Raw genomic sequence first — 20588 nt, forward strand, 5'->3', positions numbered from 1 at the left:
TGAGAAATAAAAGAGAAATGACAATTGACACTACAAAAATACAAATGATTTTAAGAGACTGCTATGAAAAATTATATGCCAACAAATTGGCCAACCTAGAGAAAGTGGATAAATTCCTATAGACATACACTCTTCCAAAATTAAATCAGGAAGAAATAGAAAATCTGAAACTCTAGTAAATTGGTGATCAAAAACTATGAAAAAAATAAAGTGCAGGACCAGATAGATCCATAGGCAAATTCTATCAAACATTTAAAGAGTTAATTCTTATTGTCCTTAAACTATTCCAAAAAATAGAAGGGGAAAGAAAACTTTAAAATACATTCTACGAGGCCAGTGCTATCCTGACACCAAAATTAGACAAAGATGCCAACAAAAAAGAAAACTATGGTTCAATCTTCATGATGAACACAGGTGCAAAAATCCTCAGCAAAATATTAGCAACCACATTCATAATACATTAAAAGGATCATTCACCACGATCAAGTGGGATTTATTTTGGGGATGCAAGGATGGTTCAGGATTCATAAATTAATCAACATGATACACCACATCAACAAAATGAAGGATGAAATCATATCATCTTAATAGATGCAGAAAAAGCATTTGACAAAATTTAACGTCTGTTCATGACAGAAACTCAGCAAAGTGGGTTTAGGGAGAAAATACCTCAACATAAGAAAAAGCATGTATGAAAAACTGACAGCTAACATGATACTCAGTGGTGAAAAACAGAGTTTTCCTCTAAGATCAGGAACAAGACAAGGATATCCACTCTCACCACTTTATTCAACATAGTACTAGAAATCCTAGCCATGGTAATCAGACAAGAAAAAAAAAATAAAAGGCATCCATATTGGTAAGGAAGAAGTTAAACTGTCACTATTTGCAGATGAGATGATACTCTGCATAGAAAACCCTAAAGGTTCCACCATAAAAACCATTAGAACTGGTAAATGAATTCAGTGAAGTTACAAGATATAAAATTAATCTCCAGAAATCAATAGCATTTCTGTATACTAATAACAAAGTAACAGAGAAATTAAGAAATAATTTCATTTACAATTACACCAAAAATAATAAAATACCTAGGAATAAACTTAACTAAGGAGATAAAAGACCTGTACTCTAAAAACTATAAAACATTAATGAAAGAAATTGAAGACAACACAAACAAATGGAAAGCTATCTTCTGCTCATGGATTGGAAGAATCAATATTGTTAAAATGTTCATACAACCCGGGGCGCCTGGGTGGCGCAGTCGGTTAAGCGTCCGACTTCAGCCAGGTCACGATCTCGCGGTCCGTGAGTTCGAGCCCCGCGTCGGGCTCTGGGCTGATGGCTCAGAGCCTGGAGCCTGTTTCCGATTCTGTGTCTCCCTCTCTCTCTGCCCCTCCCCCGTTCATGCTCTGTCTCTCTCTGTCCCAAAAATAAATAAAAAACGTTGAAAAAAAATTTTAAAAAAAATGTTCATACAACCCAAAGCAATCTACAGATTCAGTGCAATCCTTATCAAAATACCAACGATATTATTCACAGAATGAGAACAAATAATCCTAAAATTTGGATGGAACCACACAAGAGCCCAAATAACCAAAGCAATTGTGAGAAAGTAAAAGCTGTAGGTATCATAATTTTAGATTTCAAGATATACTACATAGCTGTAGTATTCAAAACAGTATGGTATTAGTATGGTATTGGTACAAAATAGACACATAGATCAATGAAACAGCTCAAATATAAACCCATGCTCTTATGGTCAATCTATGATAAAGACAAAAATATACAATAGGCAAAGATAGTCTCTTCAGTAAATGGTGCTGAGAAGAGTAGACAGCTACATATGAAAGAATGAAACTATACCATTTTCTTACACCATCCACAAAATTAAGCTCAAAATTGATTAAAGACCTAAATGTAAGACCTGAAATCTTAAAAATCCTAGAAGAGAACACAGGCAGTAATTTCACTGACATCAACCATAGCAACATTTTTCTAGATAAGTCTCCTAAGACAAGGGAAACAAAAGCAAAGATAAACTATTGGGACTATAGCAAAATAAAAAGCTATGCATAGCAAAGCAAAACAAAAAGGCAACCTACTGAATGGGAAAAGATATTTCCAAGTGATATATCCAATGAGGGGTTAATATCCAAAATATATAAAGAACTCATATGCCTGAACACTAAAAAAAAATAAACAACCCAATTAAAAAGTGAGCAGAGGACCTGAATAAACATTTTCCCAAAGACATATAGATGGCCAATAGACACATGAAAAGATGGTCAACATTAGTAATCATTAGGGAAAATCAAATTAAAACTGCAATGAGATATCACCTTACACCTGACAGAGTGGCTAAAATAAAAAACAAAAAATAAGTGCTGTTGAGGATGTGGAGGAAAAGGAACCCCCCCTGCGTTGTTGTTGGAATATAAATTGATGCAGCTACTGTGAAAAACAGTATGGAGGCTCAGAAACTTAAAAATAGAAATACTGTATTATCCAGTCATTTCTCTACTGGGTATTTACTCAAAGAAAATGAAAACACTACTTTGAAAATATATATGCACCCCTATGTTTATTGCAGAATTATGTACAATAGCGAAGATATGGAAGCATCCTAAGTGTCCATGGATGAATGGATAAAGAAGGTGTGGTATATCTATATGTACACACACACACACACACACACACACACACACACACACACAGGAATTAAGCTCTTGTAAAAAAGGATGAGATCTTGCCATTTGGCAAGACAATATGGATGGACCTAGAGGGTATTATGCTAAGTGAAATAGATCAGACTAATAAAGACAAATATACGATTTCACTCATGTGGAATCTAAAAACAAATGAATAAACAAAAAGCAGACTCAGACCTATAAATACAGAGAACAAACTGATGGCTCTCAGAAGGAAGGGGGTGGGGTTATAGCAAAAATGGGTGAAGGGGAGTGGGAGATACAGACTTTTAGTTATGGAATCAGTAAATCACAGGAATTAAAGGCACAGCATAGGGAATATAGTCAGTGATCTTGTAATAACATTGCATGGTGACAGATGGTAGCTATGCTTGTGGTGAGCATAGCATAACATATAGAGAAGTTGAATCACTATGGTGTACACCTGAAACTAATGTAACATTGTGTGTAACATTACTCAAGTAAGATAAATAAAAATACAATTCTCAACCAAAAAAAAAAGTATTTTACATGGCCTCATAACTGGATTAAGAAATTCATTTATCTCAATTTTTGTGTTTTTAGGGCAGAACTCTACTCCATTGGGCGTGTGATCGAGGACATAAAGAACTAGTCACAGTCTTGCTACAATATAGAGCTGATATTAACTGCCAGGTAAGAGTGATGATGAGGGAGTTTTTTTTAAAAATTGAGGTAAAACCCGCACAACATAAAATTCACCATATTAACCACTTTAAAGTGTACAATTTATTAGCATTCATACACTTAACAGTGTTGTGTGACCGTCACTACTTTCTTGTTTCACATTTTCATCACCCCAAAAGGAAACCTTGTACTTATTAAACAATCACTCCCTATTTCCCCCTCTTCACAGATCTTGCCAATAGCTAATCTTTCTGTTTCAATGGATTTGCCTATTCTGGATATTTCATGTAAATGGAATCATAAAATATGTAGCCTTTGTGTCTGGCTTCTTTCACTTAGCATAATGTTTTCGAGGTTTATCCATGTAGCATGTGACAGTACTTCATTTTTTATGGCTAAATATTATACCATCATATGGATAATACCACATTTTGTTTATCTCATCATCAGTTGATGAAAAGTTGGATCATTTCCATTTTTTTTGGCATGAACAATTGATATGAACAATTAATGCGTGTGTTTTTGTTTGAACGCTTGTTTTCAGTTCTTTTGATTCTGTACCTAAGAGTAGAATTTCAGAGTTGTATGGTAATTTGATGTTTTTGAGGAACCTCTACAAACTGTTCTCTACAGAAATCGCACCATTTTACATTCCCACCAGCAATGCATTGGGGTTCTAATTTCTCCACTGCTTTGCCAGTACTTGTTATATTCTTTTTTTAACAGCCATCCTAGTGGAGTGAAGTGATATCTCATTGTGCTTGATTTTGATTTGCATTTCCTTAACAACTAATGATGTTGATATCTTTTCATATACTTGTTAACAATTTCTGTATTTCCTTTGGAGGAATGTCTGTTCAAACCTTTCACCATTTTTAAAATTGAGTTGCTTGTCTTTTTGTTAAGATGTAGGAGTGTTTTATATATTCTGGATAGTAGACCACTGTCAGATACATGATTTGCAGATACCTTCTCCCTTTCTGTGGGTTATCTGTTCACTTTTTGATAGTGTCACTTGGTGCACAGGTTTTGAATCTTGTTTTCAGTTTTTTTTTTTCTTTTTTTTCTATTCTTTCTTTTTGTTGGTTGTGCTTTTGGTGTCATACTTAGGAAACCATGGCCAAGTATAAGGTCATTAAGATTTGTCCTCCTGTTTTCTTTCTTATTTGTTTTTATTGTTTTAAATGTGCATAACATAAAATTTACCATTTTAACCATTTTTAAGTGTGCAGTTCTGTGGCATTAAGTACATCCACATTGTCCAACCATCACTACCATCCATCTCCAGAACTTTTCTTCTTCCCCAACTGAAACTCTGAATTCATAGCTAACTCCCCATACCCCCAGCTCCTAGCAACTACCATTCTACTTTCTACCTTCATGAATTTGACTATTTCAAGTACCTTATATAAGTGGAATTACATAATATGTGTCCTTTTGTGACTGACTTATTTCACTTAATATTTTCAAGGATCATCCATGTTGGTAGCATGTGTCAAAACTTCCTTTCTTTTTAAAACTAAATGACATGTCATTATACATATATACCACATTTTGCTTATCCAAATATTCATCTATAACATTGAGTTTCTTTATTCTTTTGACTATTGTGATTAATATGCTATGAACATAGGTAGCAAATTTGAGTCCTTACCTTTGTGTGTCTTGAGTATATACCCAGAATTGGAATTGCCGGGTCATGAGGTACTTCTTTATTGAATATTTTGAGGAATCACCATACCATTTTACACAGTGGCTGCACCATTATGTATGAGCCATGCATAAGTGTCCTGATTTCTTCACATCTTTACCAACACTTGTTATTTTTTGTATTTTTGATAATAGGCATCGTAATGAGTGAGAAGTGGTATCTCATTGTGGTTTTGATATGCACTTCCCTAATGACTGGTGATGTTGAACATCTTTTCATGTGATTATTGACCATTTGTATATCACTTTGTTTATGTCCTTTGCCCATTTTTAAATTGAGTTGTTTGTGTTTTTATTGTTAAGCTGTAAGAATTATTTATATATTCTGGATGTCAGTCCCTTGTCAGATAAATGATTTGCAAATACTTTCTCCCATTCTGTGAATTGTCTTCCACTCTATTGATAGGGTCCTTTGATGGACAACAGTTTTAAATTTGATGAAGGCCACCTTTCTCTTTTATTGCCTGTGCTTTTGGTATCATATCCAAGAAATCATTGCCAAATTCAATGTTTTGAAGCTCTTTGCCTATGTTTTCTTTAAGAGTTTTTTAATTTCAGCCCATATGTTTAGGTCTTTGACCCATTTTGAGTTAGTTTTTGTATGTGGTATAAAATAGGGGTCCAGGGGCGCCTGGGTGGCGCAGTCGGTTAAGCATCCGACTTCAGCCAGGTCACGATCTCACAGTCCGTGAGTTCGAGCCCCGCGTCAGGCTCTGGGCTGATGGCTCAGAGCCTGGAGCCTGCTTCCGATTCTGTGTCTCCCTCTCTCTCTGCCCCTCCCCCGTTCATGCTCTGTTTCTCTCTGTCCCAAAAATAAATAAAAACGTTGAAAAAAAATTTTTTTAAATAAAATAGGGGTCCAGTTTCATTTTTTTGCATGTGGATAGTCCGTTTTCTCAGCACCATTTGTTGAAATGTCTTTTCCCCATTGAATAGTCTTGGAACCCTTGTCAAAAGTAATTTGATCATATCTGTAAGGTTTTGGGCTTTCTGTTCTATTCTGTTGGTCTATATTTCTGTCTTTATGCCATTACCATACTTGTTTGATTTACTGTAGCTTTGTAGTAAAATTTGAAATCAGGAAGTGTGAGACCTACAACTTTTTTTTTTAAGTGTATTTTCTTTTTTTTTTTTTAATTGTATTTATTTTGAGAGAGGGTACACGTGCCCATGTGTGAGCAAGGGAGGGGCGGGAAGAGAGGTAGAATCCCAAGCAGGCTCTGTGCTAACAGTGCGTAGCCTAATACCATGAACTGAACCATGAGACCGTGACCTGAGCCAAAATCAAGAGTTGGATGCTTAACTGACTGAGCCACCCAGGTACCCCTTGTTTTTCCTTTTCAAGACTGTTTGGCTATTCTGGGTTGCTTGATAGGATGATTTTTTTTTTTCTGCAAGAAAATGTCATTGGGATTGTCATAAGGATTATGTTGAATCTGTAGATCACTTTGGGGAGTATTGACATCTTAATGTTAAGTCTACCAATCTGTGAGATGTTTTTCCATCTATTGGTGTCTCGAATTTCTTTAGGCAGCATTTTGTGGCTTTCAGTGTATATTTCTTTCACCTCCTTGGTAAAGTTTATTCCTAAATTTCTTTTTCTTTTTTGATGGTATTGTAAATGAAACTGTTTTCTAAATTTCCTTTTTGGATTGTTCATTGTTAGTGTTCAGAAACACAATTGATTTTTGCATGTTTGTTTTGTATCCTATAATAATGCTGAATTCATTTATTAGTTCTTACAGATTTTTGTGGGATCTTTAGGGTTTTTTACATATAAGATCATGTTGTCTATGAATAGAGATCATTTTACTTCTTCTTTTACAGTTGACATTCCTTTTCTTTTTTTTTTTTAAGTAATCTCTACACCCAACGTGAGCTCAAACTCACGACCCCAAAATCAGGAGTCTTGCGCTCTAATGACTGAGTCAGCCAGGCACCACAGGATTCCTTTATTTTTCTTGCTTAGTTGATCTGACCAGGCCTTCTAGTACTGTGTCGATAGAAGTGGATATCCTTGTTTTGTTCTAGGTGTTTGCTTTTTAATTTAGTGTGTTAGATATAAAATGCTTTTCTTTATGTAACATTTGTTGCCGTATATATCCATTTTGGTCCAACTCCCTAGGCCTCATGCACTCATCCTGGCTCTTTTCATTAAATCTGAAATTTTTAGTTCTGACCACACTCTCCATTTCATCTAAATCTCTTACTTCACCTAGAAGATATCTTTAGTTTCTCTGCTAATCCACCTTCTCCCATTTCATCTTCTCCCATTCTCATGCTATTATCCTCAGCCTCATCTCCATTCCCTCTATTTCCACTGTTACAGCCACCTGGAAAAAGCCTAATTCTGATTAATCCAGTTACCTGCCTTTTGCACGTATACACCTAGTCTCTGGGCAAAGCTAGGAAGAAAAAAAAAGTATACAACCCTGATATTATCATAAATCATGGTATGCATCTTTAATTTTGCCTGAAAAGTCTTATGGTCCTTTTCATTCTCAGATTACCTCTCATTTCATAGAGAATAGAAGAAATCTTTATCACCAACTCAGATCTTAGTCAGTAGATCCAAAAACATAGAACTCTTCTTAGCTATCCTTCAGACACTTCCAAGTCACATCATCTTACACTGAACCCTACTGTCTCTCAACAACTGCCGCTACCCCTCACCATAATTGGCACCATCATCCAACCAGTTTTCTAGGAATCATCCTTGATTCTTCTCTCAATTTTCACACCCATTCAAGTCCTTTAGGTTCTACCTTCTAAGTATATCTCCAAACCTACCCACTGCTCTATTTCAACACTTCCTGTACACTAGTTCAGGCTTCTTAAATTATTTCAGCAGCTTTGAACTCTATTTCTCCTTCTAATCTTGATATCCTTCAGTATATTTTCAACTTTCCCTCTGGATAGTCTTTCTAAAATGCTAATTTGCAGATATTTTCTTGTTTACTTTTGTTTTTAAGATAAAATCTAAATTTAATATACTCTGTAAAGCCCTTCATGATCTTACATCTCCACTGTTTCTCAGCATGCTGCTTGCTTATAACCCTCCCTGGTATGCCAAGCTCCACTTCTTTGAAGAACTTGATATACTGCTCATCTCCTGGTCTTTTTATATGCTGTTTTCTTTCTTCTTCATTCTCCTTCCTAGGCCTCAGCTTACACATTACTTCCTCCAGGAAGCCTTCCTTCACTCTAACCAGTTAGAGATTCCCAATAGTTTATAGCTCCTTTTTAAAAAAAAAAAATTTTTTTTAATGTTTATTTGTTTTTGAGACAGAGACAGAGACAGCACAAGCCGGGGATGGGCAGAGAGATAGAGGGAAACACAGAATCTGAAGCAGGCTCCAGGCTCTGAGCTGTCAGCGCAGAGCCCAATGGGGGCTTCAACTTAGAAACAGCGAGATCATGACCTGAGCCAAAGTCAGATTCTTTTTTTTTTTTTTAACTTTTTAATGTTTATTTATTTATTTATTTTAATTTTTTTTAATGTTTATTTATTTTTGAGAGGCAGAGAGAGACAGAGCATGAGCAGGGGAGGGGCAGAGAGACAGGGAGACACAGAATCCAAAGCAGGCTCCAGACTCTGAGCTGTCAGCACAGAGCTTGACACAGGGCTCGAACTCACAGACCGCGAGATCATGACCTGAGCTGAAGTCGGATGCTCAACTGACTGAGCCACCCAGGCGCCCCAATGTTTATTTATTTTGAGGGAGAGAGAGTGTGCGAGCAGGGGAAAGGCAGAGAGACAGGGAAACACAGAATCCGAAGAAGGCTCCAGCAGCACAGAGCCTGATGCGGGGCTCGAACTCGACAACTGCGAGATCATGACCTGAGCTGAAGTCGAATGCTCAACCAACTGAGCCACCCAGGCGCCCTTATAACTCCCTGATCTTAAGCGCATCAAAAAGTTATGACAGTGCAGTCACTTTGTATTATAATTGGTTGATTACGTGTCTGTATTCTCAACACTATCATATACAGGTACTACAATTTGGTTGTATCACTAGCGCCTCAAATAATATCTGACATACAGTAGATGCTTAGTAATTATTGAATAAAGGAATATTGGTCTATAAAGAAAATGTTGGAAAAATAGAACATGAGTACCAGGAAGGACCTGAGCACTTGCCAGAGCTTTTTGGGTATCCTTGTTTTTTTAGCAGAAGAAATACCTCTTTCCCCATTAGATATGTGTATATTGTTCTTGGACCAGTTCCCTAGCTTTGAGTTATAGGTCAGATCATAGCTTATGCCATAATCTTGCCTTGAAATATATATATTTCATTGATTTTTTTTCTTTTAGTTGGTAGTATGTATTAAAAAAAATACCTGGGGCACCTGGGTGGCTCTGTTGGTTGAGCATCTGACTCTTGATTTGGGCTCAGGTCTTGATCTCATGGTTCATGGGATTGAGCCCCGTGTCAGGCTCCGTGCTGCCAGTGCAGATCCTGCTTGGGATTCTCTCTCTCTCTCCCTCTCTCTCTGCCCTTCCCCACTCACTCATGCTCTTTTTCTCTCTCTCTCTCCCTCTCTCACTCTCAAAATAAATAAATAAACTTTATTTTTAAGTAATACACTTTTTTTTAAAAAGTCAAAAAATGCAAAAGACTAATTTTTTTTTAATTTTATTTATTTTTGAGGTGAGAGAACACAGACCAGACGAGCAGCTATATATATATAAAAGCATGTACAGCAGCAATGTGATACAAGCTACACACGCTATTCTATAACTTGCTTTCTATATCTTGGAGATTGTTCTATATCAGTATATAGATAATGTTGCCTTATTCTTTTTTTTTCTTTAAATGTTTATTTATTGGGGTACCTGGGTAGCTCAGTTGGTTAATAAGCATTGGGCTTTGGCTCAGGTTACCATCTCAGAGTTCATGAGTTCAAGCCCCACATCGGGTGAGCTTGAGCCCTGCTTTGGGTGAGCCCTGATTTGGATGATCCCTGCTTCTCTCTCCCTGTCTCTGCCCCTTGCTCACTTGCACCCTCTCTCTCTCAAAATAAAATAAAATAAAATAAAATAAAATAAAATAAAAGTATATTTATGTTGAGAGAGAGCATGAGTGGGGGAGAGGGAGAGAAAGAATCCCAGGCAGGCTCCACGCTGCCAGTATGGTGCCCAACGCAGGGCTCCAATACACGAAACATGAGATCAAGAGTCATACACTTAACTGACTGAGCCACCCAGGCATCCCATGCCTTATTCCTTTTAATGGGTGCATAATATTCCTTTATAGAGATGTATCATAATTTAGCTGGTACCATATAAATGGGCCAATGAATTAATTAATGAATTAATATCCTTTAACCAAGAACCACTTGTATTTCATTTTCTGTGAAACATCTGTTCATATTTTTTGCTCAGTTTCCCACTGGATTGATGTTTTCTTCTTAATTTATAGGAACTTTTTATGTGTTAAGGAAAATGAGCACTTTGTGATATAAATATTAAAAATATCCCCATGTTTCCTTCTCGTACCTTCATCATTTCATGGTTTCCTTGATACATCTAGAATTAATTTGTCACATGTATGTAATACACATTTTATTTTTGTCCAGATGGTATCAACTTTATTTTTGTGTAGATGATTAACCTTGTTCAGTAATGTTTGTTGAATAATCTTTCCTCTGCTGATTTGAAGTACCTTTTTTCTTGTTTCATATTCTCACTTCCTCTGTGTATTCCTGGGCTGTTTCCGATTCCATTGCTCTGTTTTTTGTTTACATACTTGTGTTATGATATTTTAGTGGTTATAGCTTCAAAATATGTTTTAGTATCTGGTAGGATAAATTTCTTCACTACTTACTGAGAATTTTTCCCGTGATTTTTACTTATTTTTCTTTATGAACATTTAAATCTTTTCATTTGATAATAAATTATATTCAATAAATAAATAAATCATCTTTTCATCTTTTGTTTCCCTTATCCACTACCATTAAGTTAAGTAAGTTAAAAAACAAAAGCAATAAAGTATTGGTGTTCTCATGTCTTTTACTTGGTTTGTATTGTTAGGGGGTGTTTGGAAGGGAAATGTTCCCAAGTTAGGAATAGCCTGAGGTTTTCATCTGTTTGTCTTGTATTATGTTTGGTTAATATAAGACAATTCAAAAACTGCTTTATGTGGCTTTATGGAATACTCTTTACAGAACACCAGCTTTAATGCAAAGTAAAAGTCCACATAGGTTTTTTGGATGAGTCAGTTAGGACTATGTGCAACCAATGTTTTCCTTGACGTCTTTGTATTCACATGACTACTTTATATTGCCCCGAGCCTCGATTTTCCTCTGTTATTGACAATCCTGATTCCCACAATCTAGCTTCAGTTAAGGGAATGCTTTTGGCTTTGTTAGTTTGGATTACTTAGATGCTTCCAAGTCACAGGGCTTTTGGAGATTAGCTCTCAGAATAGCTTTCCCTTTGTGATTTCTTCTTTGGTTTCGTTATTGAAAACTCTTTTCAAATATAGACAATACAAACATAATAAATGGAAGGAAAGGTTCATCTCCCTCATGATTCAATCTTTCTTAAACAACATTATTATTGACTGGCCTATTGGTTGCCAAAAAGGAAAATCAATTTTATTAGAAGTATTTGCTTGGCCACAGATCTTGGTACTAACCCAACAGAGACAGGCTGATGTTATCAACTATCTGAAGACTAATTTTTACCATTAGCCTGAAACGGAGTAGTAATTAGACATATGTCAAAGTCTACTCTGTGTTTTTCTGTCATTTTTACCCGTCAGTATATCTTATGTATACTTTTATTGCACTGCAGTTTCTACATTCTGTGACTGATGGAATTGGAACTTTTAATTTTATTTTATTTTCAAAGAAAGATCCTTTATAGATTTCATTTGTTACCTGGCAGTATTATGGACACAGTTTTGTCTCTTCCACTGCTTGGTATTGATTTTTTAGTTCAACTCTGGAAGTTAGGTTCTTAACCACATTTGAGATTAGGATATGGGTTAAACACACACCCATATACCCCACAGACCTCTTGAATAATTTTGATCTTTCAAGCCCTGGAGAAAGATTAAACCTATTCCCAAAGCACACTGGAGGTATTTGAATGCTGAAGATTTATTACCAGGTTTTCTCAGATTTATTGTAAAGTAATATTAAGGAATTCAGTAGGTTGGGGGAGAAGTGGGAGCATCTGTGGTGTTAGGTGTTTACACTGTGTACTGGGTATTAATGCAGTTCAGGAGGAAAGCGTTTGTTTGAGTGCTATGTTGAAGACTTGGCGGTTTATAAATGACCTAAACTTAACGCTTTACATGATGGCATAGAGCACCATGCCTTCTCTGTGAGTGCCTTGGTGACTGTGTGTTGTAAAAGATTTCAAAAACATGAGATGTTAAATAAACTTATTGTGGTGATCATTTCACAGTATATACAAATATTGAATCATTATGTTGTATATCTGAGACTAATATAATGTTACATGTCAATTATACCTCAGTTTTAAAAAAGAATACTTGTGGAAGAAAAGAATAAATGAATGTATCTGAAAAAAAGGAATTCTATATCCATATATAGTTTTATGAAATAAATAGAAAATGCACTTTTTTTAAAAAAGCAGAGGAATAATTGCAAGTCTAGATTTCACCAGGGTGTTGTGGAGCTTAAAGTAGTGACAGTGGCCTCTGTACCTCAAGCTGTCCTGCGGCACCTGGGCAACTGTACCCCTCTTCCCCAAGTCCACCAAGCATATTGCTTCCAGCAGAGACTTCTCCAGACTGTTGTTTATTATGGTCACTGGCTTGACCAGAACTCTGATAATTGCACTACCCATAGGATAAATTCCAAACTCTCTGGAGTTGAATTCACGTTTCTCCAATATCTGAAAAAAGACAAAAATAAATAAATAAATAGCCATGAGAAAATTATAAAGCAGTAAATAAAACTATAATCCTATTATATGTGTGTGTTGGGGAAGGGATAAGATATAAAACAGTTTTGTAGTGCATACTATGTATCAAACATATGTATTACCTCTTTTAGTCATCACATCAGTCCTATAATGTAGATATATTGTTATCTACATTTTACTGGTGAAGAAACAGGAGGTTGGGAAGTCCTAGAAGTAATAAGTGACAAAGTTTAGATTTGAACATGTCATTCTGATTCCAAAGCTTAAGCTCTTAACCTCTCCACTGTAAAATTTGAGTACATTTTTATTCTCATCTTTATTTTCTCTACTTACATGTATGTAACATATTTTAAAGATATTTGGTACAGGGGTGCCTGCCTGGCTCAGTGGTAGAGCATGTGACTCTTGATTTCAGAGTCATGAGTTTGAGCCCCATGTTAGGTGTAGAGAGTACTTTAAAAAATGTTTTTTAAGAAGGTATTTGGTACAATATTGTACATAGAGTAGTTTTTCTGCAGTATTTAAGAGAATGGAGATACTAAATACATTTAGTGAGATACATATAGTATTAAAATCTTAAGGACACAACTGAATACCATACCTGTACCCACACTCACACACACACACACACACACACACACACACACACACCTGTGCAACTACCACCTATATCAAAGTAGAATATTGCCAAAACCCCAGTAGGTTTGTTTCCTTAAGCAACTTCTGTCAGTATCAATCCTCCCACCCCCACTCTGAGGGAACTATTATTCTGACTTCAGTTGCCATCAATTAGTTCTCCTTCTTCTGGAAATTCAAATATTTACAACATATATTTTCTTTTGGATCAGTTTTATTATACTCAATATAACATTTGCAAGAGTCATTCATGTTGTTACATATATCATTTGTTCCTTTATTTTTATAGCTGTATAATGTTTTATTGTGTGCATGCATATACCACAATTTATCTGTTTTCCTCTTGATGGACATTTAGGTTTTTTTTCTTCAGTTTTAATGAATATTGGCTATTATGAAAAAAGTGGCTATAAACACTTCACGTGGGCATATACATATATCTTCACTTCTCTTGGATATATACTTAGGAGAAGAAATGCTGGAGCATATGGTAACTCTGTGTTTAACCTTTTGAGGACTGCTTATGGTTTTTCAAAGCGACTGTTCATTTTACATTCCCACTAGCAGTGTACGAGAGTTCCAGTTTTTTTACATCCTTGTCAACACTTGTTATTATGTCTTTTATTTTGATAGCCACTTTAGTGTATCTCATTGTGGGTTTGATTTTCATTGTCCTGATTGTTACTGATGTTGAGGATTTTTTCCTGTGCTTATTGACCACTTCTGTATGTTCTTTGGAGGAAATGTCTATTCAGATCCTGTGACCACTTTTTTTTTAACTGGGTGAAAAAAGCCATGGAAAGCTCAGTAAGTTTTTTTATAGGCAAAATCTGTTAAGGGAATGGACTCAAGGCCAGCCCTGTTGAGGCGGATCATCATTTGTGTCTCGTGTTGCCATCCTCTCCTCTCTCAAGGTATTTATCTGGGTGAAAGCAGCTTTGAAAGGACCAACAGTGGTGACTCAAAGGGAAAATATGTCAAAACAGAGTCTGAAGGGTGTGAGTGCAAGGGAGGAAGTTGGGGACTTTGCTTAGGTGATGATATTAGGAGTGGGATAAATGAGGTGACTGCCTGAATCGGACCTTTTATTTTGTTTGGCAGTTTTCTTTTAATCTCCCTAGCCATAATTAATTAAGAGGAACCCCCAAAGAAAAGGGACCAGGGTAGTTTTGTGGATTCACCTAATTCTGTAGGGGCTCTCTATACCTCAGCCAACTAGAACAGATTGATATTAACAATGTCTTTCCCCATTTTAAAAATTTGGTTGTCTCTTTACTGTTGAGTTGTGAGACCTATTATGTATTCTGAATATAAGCCCTTATCATTTATATGATTTGCAAATATGTTCTTCCATTGAGGGGGCTGTCTTTTTACTGACCTAGTAGTATTCTTTGAAGCACAAAAAGTTTTAATTTTAATGAAGCCCAGTATATCTAGTTTTTATTTTGCTTGTGTTTTTGATGTCATTTCTAAGAAACTGTTTTTAATCAGAGACCATAGTGATTGAGCCTTTTTCTTCTAAGAGTTTTATAATGTTATCTCTTACATTTAGGTTTTTGATTAATTTTGAGTTGTGTACGATGTGAGGTAGAGGTCCAACCTTATTCTTTTACATGTGGATATCTAGTTGTTTCGGTCTTTCCGTTGAAAAGACTATTCCTCCTCCCCATTGAATTGTTGTAGGACCCTTATCAAAAATCAATTGACCATAAATTTGAGGGTTGATTTCTAGATTCTTCTTTCTTTTCCATCGATTGATATGTCTACCCTTATGACAGTACCACACTATCTCTCACTTCTTTTGTTAAATTTATTCCTTTCCTGAGATTTTCTGTTTTTGTCATTTATTGCAAGAATGCTTATAACTGCTCATTAAAATATTTTATGACAACTATTTTCAAATCTTTGTCAGATAATTCTAATATCTGAGTCACCTTGGTGTTTGGTGTGTGTGGATTGCCTTTGCGTATTCAAATTGTGATTTTCTTAGTTTTCTTTACTGTGGCTTTGTAGTATATTTTGAAACAGAAGTGGGAGATCTCCAACTTCGTTCTTTTTTTCAAGATTGTTATTGCTATTCTGGGTCCCTTGAATTTCCATATAAATTTTAGAATCAGCTTATTAATTTCTGCAAAACAAAATGCAGCTAAGATTTTTATAGGGATTGCATTAAATCTATAGATCAGTTTGGGGAGTAGTGACATATTAAAATATTAAGTCTTGTTATCCATAAAATGTCTTTTCATTTATTTAGGGCTTGTTTAATTTCTTTCAGTGGTATTTTGTAGTTTTCAGTGTACAAGTCTTATATTTCTTTTGTTAAATTTATTCCTAAGCAAAGGAATAGAAGACATAAAAAAGAACTAAACAAAAATTATAGAACCAAAGATATAAAAACTGAAATAAAAATTAACTGGTCTCACCACAATAATGGAGGTGATAAAGAAAAGGATCAGTGAAGTTGAAGTCAGATAGGTAGAAAGTATCTAATTTGAAAAACTGAGAGAAGGTAGATGGGAAAGAAATCATCAGCAGGGCTTCCAGGACCTGTGTGACAATTACAGAAGATTTAGCTTTTTTTGTCATTTGAATTCCAAAAGGAGAAGAAAACAGTGTGAAGCTGAAAAATATTGAAAGAAATCATGCTGAAAACTTCCCAATTTGATGAATGGCATTGTAGATTCAAGAAGCTGAACAAACCCAAAACAGATGAATCTGAAAAATTCTTTGCCAGAATACATCAAAATCAAACTTCCAAAAATTAAAGAGAAGAAAACATTGAAAGCAGCTAGTGGGAAAGAATGCATTATGTTTATGGGGAAACAGTGATTGAAATGGTTTTTCATGGAGGTCAGAAGGAAGTGGCACCACATTTTTCAGGTGCTGAAAGAAAAGCTGTCAACTTGTAATTCTATAGCCAGTGAAAATATCTTTCAAGAATAAGGTGAAATAAAGACATTCTCAAATGAAGAAAAATACAGAGTATTTGTCACCCACCAATCTACTCTAAAAGAATGGCTAAATGGAAGTTCTTTATTTTTAAAACAGTTTGTTAATGTTTATTTACTTTAGAGAGAGAGACAGAGTGTGAGAGGGGAGGGGCAAAGAGCAAGGGAGACACAGAATCCGAAGCAGGCTCCAGGCTCTGAGCTGTCAGCACAGAGCCCAATGTGGGGCTCGAACTCATAAACTGTGAGATCATGACCTGAGCCAAAGCCAGCCGCTCAACCGACTGAGCTCCCCTAAATGGAACTTCTTTAAATAGAAAGGAAATTATAATAGAAGGGAACTTGGAACATAAAGAAGAAAGAGAAACAACAATGGAATGGGTGAAAATAGAGATAAACATAATATACTGTCCTTTACTCTGGACTTTTAAAAATTATGTTTGACCACTGAATCAAAAATTTTAACATCATCTGATGTTATATAAATATTCTACTGATCCACAGGAAATATTTAAGACAATACATTATAAGGGGGTGGGGGCTCCAAAATTAAAGAACATAGATCCTTACAACGACAAAAAAATAGTTGAACACATTGACAAGGTCATGTGAAAACACAGGGAGCTTACTCCCTGTGTTTTCTTTCAGTTTTGTAAAGATTTCAGGCATTAATCCATTTTGAGTTGATTTTTGTGTATGGTGTAAGATAGAGGTCCAGTTTTATTCTTCTGCATGTGGCTGTTTAGTTTTCCTAATACCACTTATTGAAGACACTATCTTTTCCCATTGTATATTCTTGCCCCCTTTGCCTCCGATCAATTGACCATATATGTGGCTTTTTTCTGGCTTCTCTGTTTTGTGCTGTTGGTCTATGTGTCTGTTTTTATGCCAGTACTATTCTGTTTTGTAATGAAGTTTGAAATGAGAGTGTGTGATGCCTCTCCAGCTTTGTTCTTCTTTCTTAAGATTGCTTTGGCTATTTGGGATTTTTCATGGATCTATACAAATTTTAGGGTTGGCTCTTCTATTTCTGTGAAGTATTCTATTAGAATTCTGGTAGGAGTTGCACTGTGTCTGTTGATTGTTTTGGGAAGTATGAACATTTTAATAAGAAAGCACAGGATATCTTTCCATTTATATGTGTCTTTTTCAGTTTCTTTTACCAGTGTTACAATTTTCAGTATACAGATCTTTTTCATCTTCTTGGTTAAATCTCTTCCTAATTATTTTATTCTTTTTGATGCAATTTAAATGGGATTGTTTTCTCAATTTTTTTGAGAATGCAGTGTTTTAGAAGTATTTTAAACAACTGTTGACATAATGTACCACAAAGCAGATATCAACGAAAATATTTTATATCAGCATATTCTCTGAGTGTGGATCAATTAAATTAGAAATCAACAAAGGTGATTTAAAACATATATATACTGGGTTACCTGGGTGGCTCAGTCAGTTAAGCGTCAGACTCAGGTCATGATCTCACTGTTCATGAGTTCTAGCCCTGCGTTGGGCTCTGCGCTGACAGGTCGGAGCCTAGAGCCTGGTTTGGGTTCTGTGTGTGTGTCTCTCTCTCTGTTCCTCCCCGACTCTCTCTCTCTCTGTCTCTCTCTCTGTCTCTCTCTCTGTCTCTGTCTCTCTCTCTCTCAAAAATAAATAAACATTAAAAAAAATGGAAGAAAATAGTTGAACAAACTTAAAAGCAAATGACTTTTCTTGAGCCTATCAGGTAATTAAGTTCTCAGAGTAAACTGCCACCCTGACACCTGAAGAAACTGGCAAACACAGATAATCACAGCTGAGATCACCTGGAGCCAAAGCCACTGGAGCCATAAACTCGTAGGAACACAAGTGGTAATTGATCAATAGCTGGAGGCTCAGTGTGGAGTAGCTTGAGAGGAAGTAACTCCAGGGGCCTAGTCTTAGGTGTGCCCCACACTATATCATGAGTTTTACTTATAGGAACCTACTTCTATCCTCAAGTTCTCACAGTGAAGATCTGAGGAAAAATCTCTCTTGTTTCTGTCAGGACAGAGGGGAAATAACAATGTTGAAACATACTAAGAGCATTTTTCATAACAAAGGCCCACCTTCCAAGGGAAAAGTCTACCAGAGCAGTTATCCTACTCCAGCCCCCTTTAATTTTCCTAAGAGGAGGTGGGGGGGTGGGTGGGTACTAAGAAACACCTGTAAAGATCCAGGCACACTGAAAGACTGAGATTTAATCATAAGGTTACAGAATGCTTCTCTGCTCCCTATACCTTACCACCACAGCCATGTGGCTCTCATTACAGTAAGAGCAGATTGTAGCTGAAAGAGCTCCAAGACATTGACTCTTTTTTAAGTAGGAGCTCTTAGGGAAACCCAAAGACAACAGGGGAAACCCAAAGACAACAAGACAAAAACAGGAAACTGAAGCCTCAGGTTTCTATAGCTACGGTAAACATTGAACACAGCCCAACTATTAGCCAGATTGATATAAAACATCACACTAAATTTCTGTTTACCATAGTTTCTATTATTGGATACCTCACATCTGGCTCTCAATAAAAACTTACAGGGTATGGTGAACAGTTAGAAAAATCATAGTCTGACAAAGCAAGTATCAGAACCAGACTCATGACACAGATTTTGGGATTATCAGATAGGGAATTTGTATGATTAAGTAATATGTTAAGTAATCTAATGGAAACAGTAGACTATATATAAGAATGATAGATCATGTCAGCAGAAAGACGGAAACGTTAAGAAAGAATGAAAAGGAAATGCTCAAAATCAAAAACACTGTAACAGAAATAAAGAATACATTTGGTAGTTTCTTCAGTAGAGTACACAAGTGAGAGAAGAGTCAGTGAACTTGAAAGATATGTCAGTATGAACTCTAAAACTGAAATGCAAAGAGAAAAAAACAGAAAGATAAAAAGAACAGAAATTTTGAGAACTCTTGGACAATTTCAAAAAGTGTAACATACATGTAATTAAAATATCAGAAGGGGAAGAAAGAATGGAGCAGAAGAAATATTTGAATAGCTGATAGTTTTCCAAAATTAATGATAGACACCAAGTCACAGATCCAGGAGCTCAGCAAACACTAAGCAGGATAAATATCATTTTATAAAGGGAGGAAGTAGAGGGAGCTAAATGGAGGTAAGAGTTCTACAGTTTCATCAGAGTGGTAAATTATCAATACCAGTAAACAGTAAACACACACACACACACACACACACACACACACACACACACACACACAGTGATACCTAGATCAACCATTAAAAAAAATGTACAGACACATATAATTATAAGTACTATAGATGAATTAATGTTTAGGTGAATTCACCAATGAGGCCATCTGAACCTAGAAGCCTTTAAATTATAAGTTCAGTTTCTTTAAATGATAGATTATTCATATTTTCTATTTTTTCTTTGGTCAGTTTTAATAAGTTGGGTTTTTCAAAGAATTTGCCTGTTTCATCTTAAGTTATAAAAAATTGACCTAAAGTTCTTCATAATATCATCTTGCACTTTAGTGTCTCCTGTGTGTGTAGTGATGTATTTTTTTGTCTGATATTTCTAATATATTTTTTACTGATTATTTTTTTAAGCATTTGTCAACTTTAGTAATCTTTTCAAAGAACAAGCTTTTAGCTTTGTTAATTGTCCCAATCCTACATTTTGTGTCTGTGTCATTGATTTTTGTTCTTTGTTCTTTCCTCCTCCTTTTTTTTTGGATTTAATTTGCTGTGGTGTTTTTTTCTAACCTCTTGAAATAAAAGCTTAGATATTGATTTCAGCTATTCTTTTCTAGTAGGTGTGCTTAGAGGTAGAAATTTCTCATTATGCACTCCTTTAAATGCATTTTACAGATTTTGAGATATTTTTATTATCCTCTAGTCAAGATATTTTAATTTCCAGTGTGATTTCTTTCTTTGAATTGTGGGTTATCCCGATGTATGTTGTTTAGTTGCCCAGCATTGGGGGAATTTATAGTTCCTTTTCTGTATTCATTTCTATTTTGAATCAAGTATGATGAGAGAACATACTCTG

At 35.6% G+C, this 20588-nt stretch overlaps 1 protein-coding gene across 10 annotated transcripts in view; it reads left to right on the forward strand.

Annotated features, from left to right (window-relative positions):
• ACBD6 (acyl-CoA binding domain containing 6) overlaps nucleotides 1-20588 on the forward strand; it is a 214935-nt gene that overhangs the window by 102664 nt on the left and 91683 nt on the right. For all 10 annotated transcript variants that reach the window (XM_019821774.3, XM_019821778.3, XM_006942765.5 and 7 more), the window contains one exon: nucleotides 3273-3362. In XM_019821774.3, the coding sequence (XP_019677333.1) occupies nucleotides 3273-3362 (90 nt within the window). The remainder of the gene's footprint in view (nucleotides 1-3272; nucleotides 3363-20588) is intronic.

This window comes from Felis catus, chromosome F1 (genome assembly GCF_018350175.1).
Source record: "Felis catus isolate Fca126 chromosome F1, F.catus_Fca126_mat1.0, whole genome shotgun sequence".
NCBI lineage: Eukaryota > Metazoa > Chordata > Mammalia > Carnivora > Felidae > Felis > Felis catus.